Genomic DNA, 16074 nt, shown 5'->3' on the forward strand with positions numbered 1-16074 from the left:
CTAATTCTCATTAACCCTTCTTCAAACCGTACAATTAGCTATTTATAGTAAATACGACTAATAACCACTAAGCTTACTATGTAAGCTACCTCTTGTACTAATAACATCTATCACCATATACAATTGCCACTTGGCATTCTTGATAACTATAGCTATTACACCCCCCCCCCCTCAAGCTTAACCTGGGGTTCCAAGTCTAAGATTGATACAATGCCGAACAAAAACAGGACTATGAAGTCCCTTGGTATATCAACTATTTGGTTTGTGGTAGAGACACATTGAACCAGCAAATCACCTTTTTATACTTTTTCCCGAACGAAATGAAAGTCAGTATCAAGATGTTTGATACGAGAGTGGAAAACCAGATTAGTACTGAATACCAAGGCTAAAATGTTATCACAATTAAGAATAGGAGCAGAGGGAAGATAAACATGAAGATCTCGTAGCATATTTCGAATCCACCAAACATCAACAACACAGTGAGCAAGGGCCTTATATTCAACCTTAGTGGAACTCCGAGAAACAGAGGATTGTTTCTTGGATTGCCAAGAAATAGGGTTGGAACCCAAATAAACTACATAACCTATAATGGAGTTGCGGGTGTTGATGTCGGCAGCCCAATCTGAATCGGAATAAGCAGATAAGCTAACATCAGAAGTAGCTTTGTATGTTAACCCACAGTGCAGAGTCCCTTGAAGATATCGTAGAATTCTCTTGACCAAGTGCATATAAAGATCAGTTGGATTCTGTATATATTGACAAACAATGCTCACTGAATGTGCTACATCAGGTCGCGTAAAAGTGAGGTACTGCAAAGCACCCATTATACTACGATAAAAAGTTGAGTCTGAGAGAGAAATGCCTTTAGAAGCAAGCAATTGAGTTAACATACAAAGTTTACAAGATTCCATCCCAGCCTTCAGAAGAAGCTCCTTAGTGTACTTTGATTGATGAACAAACAAATCACCATTTTGTTTGTATTGAATTTGCAGCCCTAAGAAATAAATCAAATGACCCATATGTTTCAATTCAAAAATTTTTGTGAAACTGTTAATGACTTGTTGAACTATCAAAACCAGTCATTATAATGTCATCTACGTATAACAATAGAATGACCACATGCATACCATCATGCTTGATAAACAAGATGGTATTAGATTATGAATTTGGAATGCCAAGCTTGAGGAGCTTGCTTGAGCCGATACAAAGACTTAACAAGTCTACAAACATAAGAAGGATTCTCAGAGCTAACAAACCCCTTAGGCTGCTGCATATAGAGCTTCTCTTGTAAATCACCATGAAGAAAGACATTAATGTCTAGTTGCCTAAGTTTCCATTTATGTCTTGTAGCTAAGGCTAGAATAAGTCTTACTGTGGAATGTCGTACAACCGGACTGAACGTCTCAGAATAGTCAATGCCATGTTCCTGTGTAAAACCTTGAGCCACCAATCTTGCTTTATAGCGAGCAATACTACCATTAGAATTCTTCTTGAGTTTGTAAACCCATTTACATCCGACAACAAATGGATTAACAGGAGGTGGAACCAAAATCCAAGTCTCTTGAGATTGTAAAGCATTATACTCTTCTTGCATGGCCTACTGCCAATGATTATCAGAAAAGGCAGTCTTGAAGTTCTTAGGTTCATTAATATCAGTGACTTGGGCTAGAAATGAATAACCAGCAAAAGAACAAGATTCTGAGTCCAGCTGCAATGACTTTAATTCTGGAAAAGAAGCCAAATATGTAGAATAATCCTGCCTAGATATGGCACCATTTTTTAATCTTGTTTGAATCAGAGAGGTATCAGAAAACACATTGGTGGGAAGAATATGTGATGAAGAAATAGGAAGTAATACCTAAAGTTGTGCAGGATGATGGACAGGTAACAAAGATGATTGATCCAGAGTAGGAAGAGTAGCACTACCATGAGTTGTTGAAGAAGATGTTTCAGATTCCGAAAGAGCAATACTAACAGTCGGAGTTGAAGAATTATAAACTGACTATAATGAACCACCTGGCATTCTTGTGTCACTATGTGATACTAGTACTGTATTTGTCTGATGTACTTGAGGAACAGAAACTGGAAGAGTAACCACTATAGCCTATAGGGGAAGACACTGGAGAGTTAGAAACCCCTGAAGATAATTGAGATGGAGTACACTGCATCATTGTGGCTGGAAAAATGGTCTCATCATGCACAACATGTCTAGAAATCAGTAATTTCTGAGTCTAAATATTATAGCAAATACAACCCTTATATCCAACTGAATAGCCAAGAAAAATGCATAAACTGGACCTTGGTTGAAGCTTATTAGTGTTATAAGGTCTGAGATAAGGAAAAGTAGCACTCCTAAAAGCTCTTAAATGTTGCAGCTAAGGTGGCTTGTGATACAAAGCAAAAAAAAGAGAATCCATATGTAAAGACTTAGTAGGTAACTGATTAATCAAATACACAGCATGAGCACAAGCATGAAACCAAAAGGACTAAGACAACCCTGCTGTAGTAAGCAAAGTAATTGTTGTTTCCACAATATGCTTATGCCTTCGTTCAACAGACCCATTATATTGTGGGGTATAAGGACAAGAAATTTGATGTACCATGCCTTTGGAAACCAAAAAATTCTTAAACTGTCGACTAAGATATTCACCACCTCCATCGGATTGAATACATTTAATAACAAAACCAAACTGAACAATTACAAAATTATAAAACTACACAAATACTTGAAAAACATCTAATTTATTGCATAGAGAAAAAATCCAGATGAATCTGGTACAATCATCCACAAAGGTTATATAGGATTTATGCCCTTCAATGGATTTGATTGGAGAAGGCCCCCATATGTCAGAATGTATTTTCTCAAAAGGTAACAAACACCTATCAGATTCAGTAGGAAATGAAAGCCTAGACATTTTTCCTTGAATACAATGAGAACACATTTTATGTACGTCATCAATTACATGAGAAATCTGAGACTTATTCAAAACAGAAGACAAGACTTCATTGGTATGATGGCCCAAACTCTAATGCCACAGTGAGGACTTGATATATTGCCCAAGATATGCTGAAACTGTATTGATTTGCACTAAAGAATTCATAGGTCTTGCAACTAGAATCTGAAACAACTCATGCGGCTTACTCTTGCCTCTATAAATGATCTCATTTGTTACCTTGTCATGCACATAAAACCACACATCATCACATATAAACCAACACTTATTATCCTTACATAATTGTTTGACAGACAACAAATCCTTAGTAATTTGAGGAACATGTAAAACATTAGTCAATTTCAATGTATGTGAAGAAATGTGTAGTAAAGTAGAACCAATGTGCTTTATAGGCAAACCTTGACCATTGCCTATTTTAATCATGTCAGAACCTTCAAAAGGAGTAGCTTGTGCAAGATTATGAATATCAGAGGTCATGTGATGCGAAGCCTCGATGTCAACCACCCAAACATCATTAGGAGAAGAAGAATTCACATGATGACCTTGCATAGCATGAAGAGATGCACTAGGCTAAGAAGAACCAGGAAATGAAATAAAAGATGATGAATAAGGAAACTCTTGATGAACTTGTAGTGAAGGAGGAGGAGGTGCTCCCTAATAAGCAAAATTCCCTCGATTATAACAATCCAATGCAATGTGTCCACATTTTCCATAGACTTGACATTCCTGCAAATGATCCTGATTTGAACTTAGATTTTTGTGATAATAGTTGGGAGCTGTATGACCTCTTCTCTGACATATCTGACATTTAGGTTGCATATTGAATCTAGTGTATGTGTTACCAGACCAAGACTACCGTCCTCCTTGTCGGTTATTAGAATTTGAATTTCTGCCTTTGTTGTAATACATATAACCACCTCTATGCTGTCCTCCAAAGTTATTTCTCTGAGTATTGAAAGGCCTAGGACCAGAATTATAAGTAGAAAAGGCATTACCAATGTAACCAAAACCATATCCATAAGAAGATGATTGCTGAGATGGATATGGTGGAGGTAATGGAAACTGAGATGAAAACTAAAGAGCCATGGAATTAGGAAGAAAAGAACTAGCAGAAATTGTGCCAACAGTAGCTGAAGACAACCCATCATTAGAATGAGATTGGGATGAAGAACCTGAACTCCTTCCAAATGTACAAGAAGAACCTTGCATGTAAAGAGTGCCATAGAGTGAGAAAGAGTGTTCCATACTGTCAATATCCTTTTCGGTGTTAAGAAGCTGAACACGAAATTCTTTTAGAGAAATAGATGTCTCCCTAGCAAGAATAACTGTTCTAATTATTGCGTACTCTCTTAGTAAACCAGCCAAGGCTGCAATGATCAAATCATTATCAGATATTGCCTCTCTAGCAGCAATGAGTTGATCTTTGATAGATTTAAGCCAAGAAAGAAACTTGTCAATAGAATCGGTTCCTTTTTGTAAAGTCTGAAACTCAGTTTTCAACATATTAATCCTCGATTTAGACATAGTAGCATATCGATCGTCAAGAACTGACGAAGCAGCATGAGCAGTTGTACAACCAAGTACATGATCAATAACATTATCTGTCAAAGTAGAAATCAAAAGACTAAGTAGTGCCAAATCAGTTTGTTCCTATTCCTGAAAAGCCACTATAATTTCTTTTGTAACACCTTATTGATAACAAATTTGGGAGGACAAACTGAAGTTCCATCAAAATGGTCAAACAACTTATAACCCCTGAGTACTAACCTGAACTGATATGCCTATTTGGAGTAATTTGTATCTCCTAGCCTAATTGTTAACATCCCCAAAATTCCTTCAATCTTGATTTGAGAATTAGTCATATTGAATTATCAAGAACAAGCACAGATCTTTAGCAATCAACATAGAAACAATATATTTGGGCAATTGGCCTTCACAAATATATCAAGAACACTAAACAAATTTCACCACAAATCTTGGCATCGGCCTTCACTAATATGGTATCAACTTTCACTTATATGGCATCAGCCTTTACTTATATTCTCAACAATCAATCACTACTATGGCATCGGCCTTAGCAACAACAAGTACAAAGAAACCCTAAAGAACTGAAAATTGCAAATCTGAAATCACCGACTGTGGCCAAAAAAAAAAAATAAATGCAAGAAGTACCCAAACATCAATAGAAACAGAACATATGCCAAACATCAATATATTTAACCCTATTCTTAGTATATTTTGGTTAATAATTTAGAAGAATTTTGATACTTTGAATTATATTTCCAATATAGGACTTTTGACTTCCTCTGGAGCAAAACATGGTCAAATGGATGAATTCTGGAGTAATTCCAATTGGAGGACATTCTTAAGTCACATAGCTTGGTTGTGTCAAAATAAAGGAGCAATGCGCAGTGCTGGAATAGTGACGTTCCGGGGCTTGAATTACATTTTTGGAGCCCAAGATGACCTCAGATGGGTTCATGGCCTTCTGGAGATGTGTTCAGAACGTCCTGATCCTTAAAACAAGCTATCTTGGGCCGGATTTGGAGGAGATTTGAGGCTAAAACGTGGCTGAACAGTTTTTGTGCAGCTTTTCCTAGTTTAATTAGAACTTTATTTTCTATTTTATTTTATTATTATTTAGTTTCTTAGTGGGAATAAAATACTTGAGTGTTAGGGTTTGTGCGCTAGTTTTAGAGAGATATTAAAAGGCTTTGGCCGGTTCTAGGTTTGGGGGAAGGCTTACTTTTATGCAACTTTGGAGACAGAGAGTAATTGCTAAGGTTCTTGGAGATTTTCTACTTTAAGGTGTTTTCATTCCTTTTATTCTTAATAATATTTTCTATGATTTCAATTATGAATATGCGTAATTAATTCCTTTTGCTAGGGTGAAGCCGTAAGCCTTAGCATAAATATGTGATTTTTATTTAATTGCTTATGATTGATTGCATGCATACTTTGAATTATTGATTACCGTGATTAAAACAATCTAATTGTCTTAATGCCTGATCACCATTAGGATCTTTAGAAAAGTAATTTGATGCAATTTTGATCGGAAGGTTCCCTGAAATTGATTATGACTTCTTGTGATTAATAATTGTAATTTCACTTAAGATGAACACCACGTCTTAAGGGTTGCATGGTTTTTCAAAGGGTTTTCATAAAGCATAATGAGTCTCTCATGTTCAGATTTAATCCGAACGTCCGGACGGGTTGCATGTTAGATATACGTTCTATGTTGGAAGTTCCAAGTAGAATATAAATTAGGAAAACCTAACCTTCAAAGTGGCATGTGTAGATCATAAGTAATTGGTAAAAATACATAGGATTGCTAGGTGATGGTGGAACCCTAGTTGCTTTCTTAATTTGATTTTTTCCAAAACAGTTTTCTTTCCCTTTCATCTTTAATATTACAGATTAGCTTTGTTTGTACCATACTTGACCAATCCTAAAACTACTAAGCACTGGTCAACAACATACCGTCAAGGACCCACAAGACTTTTCCTCCAACCAGGAGGCCAATCACAACACGACACATGTCGGTATCAGAGGCCAATCACAGCGCAACACGTGTCGATATCAGAGGCCAATCACAACACGACACGTATCAATGTCAGAACAAAGCTAGAAACTCTCTTCTATAAAAGGGGATCATTCTCCCACAATAATCCCTAATGTCATTTGTACTAAACTATTCACTAGAACTCACTAAAAGAGAGCTTGAACCTATGTATTTGTGTAAACCCTTCACAACTAATGAGAACTCCTCTATTCCGTGGACGTAGCCAATCTGGGTGAACCACGTACATCTTGTGTTGTTTGCTTCCCTATCTCTATTCATTTACATACTTATCCACACTAATGACCAAAGCAATTTAGTGAAGGTCACAAACTTGACACTTTCTGTTGTACCAAAGTCCTCGCCGATTTTGTGCATCAACAAGTTTATTTTTATTAATTAAATTCGTTTTAATTTAAGTAGTTTATAAAACCAATCATCTCAACTTTTTGCTTTACAATAATTAATTGGAATTTGGTTTGTTTTGAATTACTTAATAATCCCTGTAGAGAATGACGTTGCGAGAACCGTTTATACTACAACAACCTTGTCATTCTTGCAAGTAATATAGGAGTTTTAAACCCGTTTGCGTGTTTGGTAAAATCTCTATCATCTATCATTTGGTATCACGTCATATCTGTTAGTGCAAGAAGAAATTGAGCTTTGTGAGATGTGACTCACAGATTCTAACAACGAATAGAAGAATTGGCAGTACAAAAAATGACGAAGATGATGCAATAGAGAGAGAGAGAGAGAGAGAATGTAGAAGAGAATATGACTGCAAATGTTCTTCACACGTTCTTCATTCATCACACCGAGGTAGTGAGGAATATCACACTCCTCTTAACCGTTTACATTTATGATATTTGGCAGTATTCAAAATTACATTCAAGCAATCCTAACCATCCATCTTACACCAGATGAGATGAAGACACTTGTACATTTACTTACTTAAAGGCCTATGAGACTTAGATAAGAAAACATACAACCAATTTAGCAAATCATCCTAGCAATATAAGCTAGAAATATAACTGCCACATCAGATCACAATTTACTCACTAACAATATCATCTTTACTAAATTTGATGAAAACAGGTTAATCGCATTCTTATAGATAACATCGAATTTTTCTCTTTGCTGTATTCGATTCACCAAATTGTTTAAGTTTACGGATGAAGAACCGTGTGGACTAGTGGCTTCTTCTGCAAGTTTCTTCCACTCCATGGCCTTATTTCTCATTTCCGTAGCTTTCTCTCCCTCCATTAACTCTCTAACAAGCTTCTCCACTTCCTCTCTCTTCACATTCTTATCCATCTCCATACCAATGCCCCATTCTTTGCAAGTATAATGACAGTTTGTTTGCTGATCAGAATGGAATGGGCAGCATAACAGAGGCACTCCTGCAGATACACTCTCAATTGTTGAATTCCAACCGCTGTGTGTTAAAAACCCTCCAATCTATGGGTGGTTAAGTACTTGCTCTTGTGGGCACCAACTCGCTATTAGACTTCTTCCCTTAGTTTCATCCACAAACTCAGGTGGTAAAATTGCGGATTCACCGATGACCAAGTCAGGCCTAATTACCCAAAAGAAAGTAAGCTTGCTATTTGCAAGTCCCCAACCCATCTCCAGAAACTGCTCTGGTTTAACGAACGATGCGCTGCCAAAATTCACGTAAACAACAGAATTTGACGCCTTGGCGTTTAGCCATTTAAGGCACTCCGTTTCTTCTTTCCATAAGCTGTATCCCATAGGCTTCAAAGGGTCTTCTAGTATCTGATCGAGAAGCAATTGCAGAGGGCCAACCCCGTGAACATGTGGAAGTATGGATGAGAGAGCCGCCAAAACATCTTGTTCCAGTGCATCAAAAGTATGAACAACAACTGCTGAAGCTTTACGAGCTCTGTCCACTGCTTCTAAGATGTGTCTAAAGTAGACATCGTCGGGATTTGTAGTTTGAAAGACGGTTGGTAGGTCCTTTAGACGGATAGTTTTCATTCCTGGAATCCAATCTATTACCTTGTCCAGAAATCCATTTGTGAAATAACTCTCATCTAAAATATTCAAGTAAAGAAAAATGATCATTTGATTAGGACAAAAAATTAATAAATCTAGTTTAAACAATTGCTTCCATTATTTCTTCACCTTTGAGTGGTGCAAGTCCCTTTTTCACCAAAGCGGGTACTGCATAAACCCCATAAAGCTGCTTGCTGCAAAAGTAAAGAACAGTGCTATAGGAATGCCAAGTTTCTCAGCTGCAAGGGTTGTGAATGACATGAAACCATCTGAAACAAGGCAAGTCACTGGAGGATTAACATCATTGGACGTTAATGCAGTGTTGAGTTTTTCGATGAGGCTAAGAAACGGAGGTAAGATACTTTGGCTGATGAAATGAAAGAGCAAAATGATGTCTTCTGGGGTACGTTTATCCGAACTAATTGTATGACCATCTGGGATTGTTTCGTATCGAAAATCAGGCAAGCCATCAAGAGAGTTGGGTCCAAGGGATTTAAGAAATTGCTTGTGTATGTACTCCGTGTTGACAAAGGTTATATGAAAACCTCTATGGTGGAGGAGCTTTTCTAATTTAATCATTGGCTTTATATGACTTTGAAATGGAAGTGGAACACGTACGGCATGAGGCTTCTTGCCTTCTGCCATGGAGTTCATCTTGGGTTGTGTGGTTCGTCTAGTCCCTTTTATGGAATACGGTAGATTGTTGTACATAACACCGGCCGTTTGACAGTGAGTAGTGAGACGCCTGTAGGTTTATCTTGTCCCCGTACGTATGTGGTCGAGTTAAACTCAATTGTCAATTCTTTAGGTTTATCGTGTTTCAGTCTGTAAATGTGGTTGTATTTAACCGACAAGGCTCGATCGTCCTATTCTTACAGGGACAACGGGCTACACAGTTCATGTGATTTATTTTTGGGGCTTTTTGATCCATTTCCAAAAATATAAATGGTTTTTAGAAGTGAGTCTAATTATCTAATTATAATTTTTTATTTTTTATACTCTTTTTATATTTTCTAAATATATTAAAAATCAATTAAAATCTTCGGCTAAACCACACAATGAGTAATCTAATTTGGTATCGAATTCGTCATTTACTAGATTCGAATCTAAGACCTCTCACTTCCAAGCGAAGAGGAATACCACTAGACTATACTATTGAGTGGCCATTGAAGAGAGAATTATTGATAATAAGATAATTAAATTTAAGAAATTGGACTTATTTTAATAAATTGGACTATTCTCAAAAGATATCAAGTTTCTCTCTTTTTTTTTTTTTTTTTTTTTTTTTTTTTAAGGAAAACTAATGAAAATGGCTTGAAAACTTTGAGTTTTAATGATAAGGACAAAATAAAAGATAAGGTGAATAATACCAGGATTGACTTTTTAGTGTTAAAATGTGATTTTTTGTTAAACTGAATAGTATCGAGAGTTTTTCGTTAAAATTCCCAATTTTTTTTATTAGTTTGGAAAGGGCCTTGAGGGGAAGGGGTTCGTTCTAGTGGAGTCAGTTATTTCTAATTTCTCTTAGCAAAAGGGAGTGGCCTATACTCGTAGTTTCCCAAAAAAAAAAGGAGGTTACAGTTGTCCGAGATGTCTTTTAGACTTCTAAAACTGTATTTTAAATTTTGTAATAAAAATCAAATTTCTCGTTTGTTGTCCGATTAATGTCGTTTTGCTTTCATTGAATTTTTTAAGGCTTTGAGTTACCCACAGGGTGTTGTAATCAGGTTATTTAAGCCATTCATTGACTCCTATTGTGGTGATATTTCAATCTTACTCAAACAAATCCTTTGGGACTATTCTCAAAAATTGGTGGATTCCAAAATTTTGCCTTTAAATTACGCTTGGAATCCTTTAAACTTAGTACTGCGTCAGATATATATATATATATATATATATATATATATATATATATATATATATATATATATATATATATATATATCAGAGTTGGTTTTCCGTATATACCTATATACTGTGGTTTTTCCCAGAAAGTGATATGGAATGTTTATATGTTTTAAATGTCATGCATAGCATTTGCCTATTTATTTATGTATTAGTAGTTGCATATATGTATGTTTGGTACTACGGACGCACAGGTAAGTGCTAGGTAAGTTATAGTTGTAACGTAGTTATATGAGATATATAGAGAGCTCATAACTTGCAACCCCAGTGTTAGTGCTCCCACCCAGAGTAGGGCACAATCCTTCACGTGATGTTCACTTCCCGCACTACATGCTCATCTTGGATCCAAGTTAGGTGCACAGTCCTGTCGTACATACCACTTTAGGTGGTTTCGACTCGTAGGTGACCTGCGATAATTCGTCCAGTCTTCACGTGATCGTAGCACTTGAGTATATTTATTTACACCTAGTCCTGTCGTACAGACCACTTTAGGTGGTTCCGACTTGTTTGAAGGTATAGTTAGTGAGTTAGGGATTTGAGCTCTAGATTCAGCCGTACAGGTCACGTTAGGTGACTTCGGCTGACATGTTATTTGCATTGATTGACATTACTTGGGTTACTTACATTTTATTTGGAGGCATTCGACATGGCATATTTATGAGCATGTTTTCGATATATGTGTATATTCTATTTTCTAGGAAACTATACAGGTTTTATGGCGAGGGGTTATAACTTTTGATAATGAAATGATTTTGAAAAGCTTTGTTTTTGCCCACTCACACTTTCTGTTTTGCGCCCCTCTAGGTTCTAGTTGGTTTGCTCTTTTGGTGGCTTACGAGGAATCCACGGCATATTTGACAGATTATCATCAGTGTAGGACCACCTCTGGGTGTGTTTAGCTAGTGTTTGTTCCTCTGGACTGCAATAGGCTTTCTGTGCTCTGAATATTGTTTGTCACACTTACACTTGCACTTGTAAGTTTACTACATTGTTTAGTAGTTTGGTTTTTATTTATTCATACTTTTATTATCATATTTTTGCTTCCGCACTGTGCACATGGTTATGTCACCCTCACATGACAGCCAGCACGCCTTGATTTCGATCAGGGTGTGTCAAAAAAATCATAAACACATTAAAAATAAAAATATCAAGTAATTGAAAAATACCAAACACATTAAAAAAAATTATAATAATTAATTTACATGTGCAAAAAATATGAAAAAAATATGTAAATCATCTACGCTTTGAGATGGGTATACGATCGTTTCAATTTTTAAAACCATACAAACTCTCATGAATAGTATTTTTAAGGGAGTTCAAAATAAACAAAATTCATAATCATTAATGTATAAGTCTAAAAGATGTGAAAGCATAATAAACGTTCATAATTGCATCATCAATGCTTAGACGATGATTACATGGTCGTTTAGATTTTTAAAACCCTCTGAATCTCATGAACAATGTTTTTTATTTGAGTGCAAAATTAATAATAATTATTGTAGAAGTGTGAAAAATATAACCACTCGTAATGAAAAGCTTTACAACTTTTATGAAGGGGTCAACTCCGAAATTTAGTATGTATATACTAATTTAGTATTATGTTTTACATTTTTTTTGGGTCAAATTATGTTTTTCATTTTCATTTTTATTGATTTAAAATATATTTTTCTTAACGGGTAACGAGTCCGAACATATTATCTGATAATATTAACGGGTTGATTTCGGGTCAGGTCATATTACCCGTTTACTTTAACGGGTATTACATGACATGACCTGTTAAGTTATTGGGTATGACATGAAAACAACACTAACACAAAAAACATGACACGAATGCCAGGTGCCAACCATAACTCTGTGGTTAATATAAGGGACATTTTCTCAATTACTGGACCTACTGCAATTTCTCGTGGATATGATTGCTTTACCATGTTATTCAAGTAATAAGTAGGTCCACTTTGTCAACTCTCTCACCAATTTTTTTTGTATTATAACTAGTATATGCCCACATTTGTATGTTTGTTTGTTTGTTTTATTTTTTATTTTTTAATTGAAGGAAAGAGGAAGAGAGTGAGAGAGAACTGGGGAGAGAGAGAGAGAGATTTATTTTTTTATTTTTTTATTTTGTAAATTAGAAATGATAAAATCACCTCTAGGTGAGGTTTAAACAAAAACAACAAATTTATTAGTTTTATGAAATTATGTTATTTTTCTTAACTTTTTTGTTGTGATAAAAGACGAAAAGTCTTTTTACCTTTTTTTGGTTGATAAAGAGAGTTTCATTAATATGTAATTTATAATAGTTGGTTTCATGTTAAGAACATGCAAACCATTTGCACATCTCCACCTAAATGATTCCCCCACACTTGTCTACAAAACTTGACTTTATCTCTTCTATTCCTACCCATAAATTTAAAGAAAAATTAATGAAAATGGTTTGAAAACTTTGAGTTTTAACCATAAAGACAAAATAAAGGGTAAAGTGAATAGTACCAGGATTGACTTTTTAGTATAAAAATGTGGTTTTTTTTTAAAGTGAACAGTACCGAAAGCTTTTCGTTAAAGTTCCCTGAATTTAATTTATACTAGTATATTCCTACACACAAAGTGTTTGTGAAACTTTTTACTTTTATTGTTAAAATTGAAGAAAAGATGAAGAGAATGAGAGAGAACGTGAGAGTGGAGAGAGAGAAGTTAAAAAAAAAAAAATTAGAAATGATAAAAGCACATGTGTGTGTAGGTGAGGTTTAAGCAAAAAATAATAAAATTTGTTTTGTAAAATTATGTTACTGTCCTTAACTTTTTTGTTCTAATAAAAGATAAAAATGTTTTTTTACCCTCTTTTGATTAATAAAAAGAGTTTCATTAATATGTAGTATAGATTAGTCATTAATGGGAAACGATAATTAATCAATATGTTATTAAAACATGCATATTACTATTTCTTTGTCCTTATTTACAGGTAAAATATTCCCAAAAATGTTAATATAATTAAAACAGCTTGCGTGCTAGTAGAATGTACTTGACGTATGTAGAAGTGAAAATGTTGAATAAGAAAGTAAGTGAGAAGATTGTTAACATTATTCTGGAGTTCTAGAAATAATTTCTGTAAAGGGATATGGTCTTTCAATCTTTATGTATTAACCGAATAAATGTTAAAAATATCAACCATTCAAACTACTAATGTGTATAATTTCATAGGCTTTTGTTAATCGTTTATGTAGCATGGGTAGAGCTTACGTTTAGTATTTGAGGATACTAATGTGTGAAAATTAGAACGTTTTATCACCTTGTTGGAAATTAGAACCACACTTCAAAGTGCATATGCAATTTAGTAATACTACGTAAATTAATTTTTTAGACTAAATTTATAAATATTATAATGTGTCACAATTAAAAAATAAACACGTTAATTAATACTTAAAATAATAATTTAATTATCGATAATCACGTCATATAATAACCTTTGCAATTAGTTCTACTAGTAAAAAAACATGAAAGTTGCATCCTATTAAACGGACGACGTGAAACTAAGAGTTGTTCTTCTCACCGACTGGGTCCATTGGGCCGCGGTCCACCGAGAATTTTTTTTTTTTTTTTATAGCCGTTAGAAAGAAAGAACTGCCTTCCATTTAAACTGACGGCTCAGATTCACTCAATTCAAACCTCGATGCAATCAAAACACTACCCTCACAAATCCCTCCGATCCAATAAACAAACGGTCTCTTTCTCTCTCTCCAGCTCTCTGAGATCTTCGTCTAAAATTCACAACCCTCTGTCTCTAGAACTCGCATTCTTGCTGTGATTCGATTCCATGGAAGGTACTCTCCTGAGTGTCCTCTCTCCCCAATTATTTCTTGTTTTTTATTTAATTTCTTGTTAAACCGTCGAGCGAGTGGTGTAATAATCGCGAATTTTCCTCTTTAATTCAGATCAAGCGGTGGAAATGTTCCCCAAAACTGCAAAGACTTCGTTCCAAATCATGACTCCAAGCCCTCTTCGACCTCTGAAGCAGGTTCTTTTTGTTTTATTTTATTCAATTTGCCCACTTTTTAATTTTTTGAATTACAAGAATGTGTTGAATTTGAGGTTCGGATTCGATTATTACTGCTTCTTACAGTTTTAATTTTGTTTCCGGTCCAAGGAAATGTAGAATCGGGAAATTTTCTGACTCAATTTCATCCCTCTTTTTCTTGAGATAAAACTTAAAACCCGATTACAACACGGTTGGACAGTGACGTAAGCGACAAAGGTGGGTAATTTCTGAAATTCTTGGTTTTTTAATCTTTAATTTTCTCGAAGGAAATTGGGAAACTTTTCAACTAAACTGTTACATTGTGAATTTCAATTGAGTAGTTGAAGTCAGGCTCTGATTATATCATTATTTTCAGAATGTACTCCAGATATTGCTACCAAACCCGTCGAGTGAGATTCTGATTGTATTATTGGTGAGAGTATCACGTCGAACGGAACTCAACAAGGTTCTCCATGTCAGATGGTCCTTCCAGTTTTCCAGATGATCTCAACTGGCGTATCAGGTATATATAAACCACAAATTTCTGTTTGTTTATTTTGTTTCATTTCCCCAATTCAATTTATGACTTTGATTACTTCGCCTTCGTGTTCCTGTAATGTCTTACAGGATAGATTTAAGGACTGGGAATCTTCAGGTGTTGAGATTGTGCCGGTATTATCACAACCCCATCGCGGTTGGATGGGACAAAGTGGTTATATGTGTAGGTAGGCCTTCACCCCATCCGCTCTAAGTTTCATTCAAAGTGGTTCCGCTTCTGAAGTACAGAATTAATGCTTTCTGTGGTTATACATTTTCAGGCTGCTTTTCTAGAGCCAAGCAAATTTATAATCCTCTCTCCACAGCTGCTGTGTTATGCGGGCAGAAGCAGATGACTGAGGTATCCTTACTGTTCTCGTTCACATTTCTCTGTTTGCTTTTGTTACATTTGTTATCGTTATATTTCAAGTATGCGTGTGCTTGTTTATTTGACTGTTCATATGAGATCATGTGGCTACTGGTAATGAAAACTTATATTCAGCTGAATGTCGATGTACAAGTTTGGTTATGGCCGGACCGGCTGAATTGCTTTTGTCATTTTGCATGTTCAAAGTCAAACATGGGATTGAAGATAGATATTGTTCTGTGAACATATAACTTTGAAATCGAACAAGAACCTATTCTTGAGTCTTGATCTGCGCCAGACAAGGTGCTATCACTGCCTTGTTTACTAGTTTAACTCACAGTTTAGGTGTAAATAATTTGTTGCAACATCACCTAATGTAGTCTTCACCCCAGGGCCGATTTTATTTAGCCTCTAGGGTTCCTCACCAATAAGAATTTTGCTCTAGAGTTCAAACTTCTAAGTGTAGGTAGTAAATATATCTGAAAATGCTGCACGCTTTAATGATCTTGGGCCAAGCCATTTTACTTGAGGAAGTAAAGTTGTAAGGCGCATGTAGGAGGGAAGGTTTCTGTAGTAGATGATGTTGAGGTCACTTTCTATCTATGGACGTACATATCTATTTTTGTGTGAAAATGGTGACATATTCATAAATGCATGATAAGTGTAAACAAAGAAAACGAAATATGAGTTTGCTCTCAATCTAAATTTATATCATCTTATTTGA

At 35.3% G+C, this 16074-nt stretch overlaps 1 protein-coding gene across 7 annotated transcripts in view; it reads left to right on the forward strand.

Moving 5' to 3' along the window:
- LOC125475004 overlaps positions 1 to 16074 on the forward strand; it is a 67872-nt gene that overhangs the window by 41324 nt on the left and 10474 nt on the right. For 2 of the 7 annotated variants that reach the window (XM_048579320.1, XM_048579317.1), the window contains one exon: positions 15265 to 15344. In XM_048579320.1, coding sequence (XP_048435277.1) covers positions 15265 to 15344 — 80 coding nt within the window. Of the gene's footprint in view, positions 1 to 14114; positions 14253 to 14363; positions 14684 to 14822; positions 14970 to 15073; positions 15172 to 15264; positions 15345 to 16074 lie in introns of those variants that run through there. The other 5 variants (XM_048579318.1, XM_048579319.1, XM_048579316.1 and 2 more) reach the window with 5 other exon arrangements.

Source organism: the organism of the source record quoted next, unplaced genomic scaffold (assembly GCF_019419815.1).
Source record: "Pyrus x bretschneideri cultivar Hongxiangsu unplaced genomic scaffold, Pyrus_bretschneideri_v1 Contig13, whole genome shotgun sequence".
NCBI lineage: Eukaryota > Viridiplantae > Streptophyta > Magnoliopsida > Rosales > Rosaceae > Pyrus > Pyrus x bretschneideri.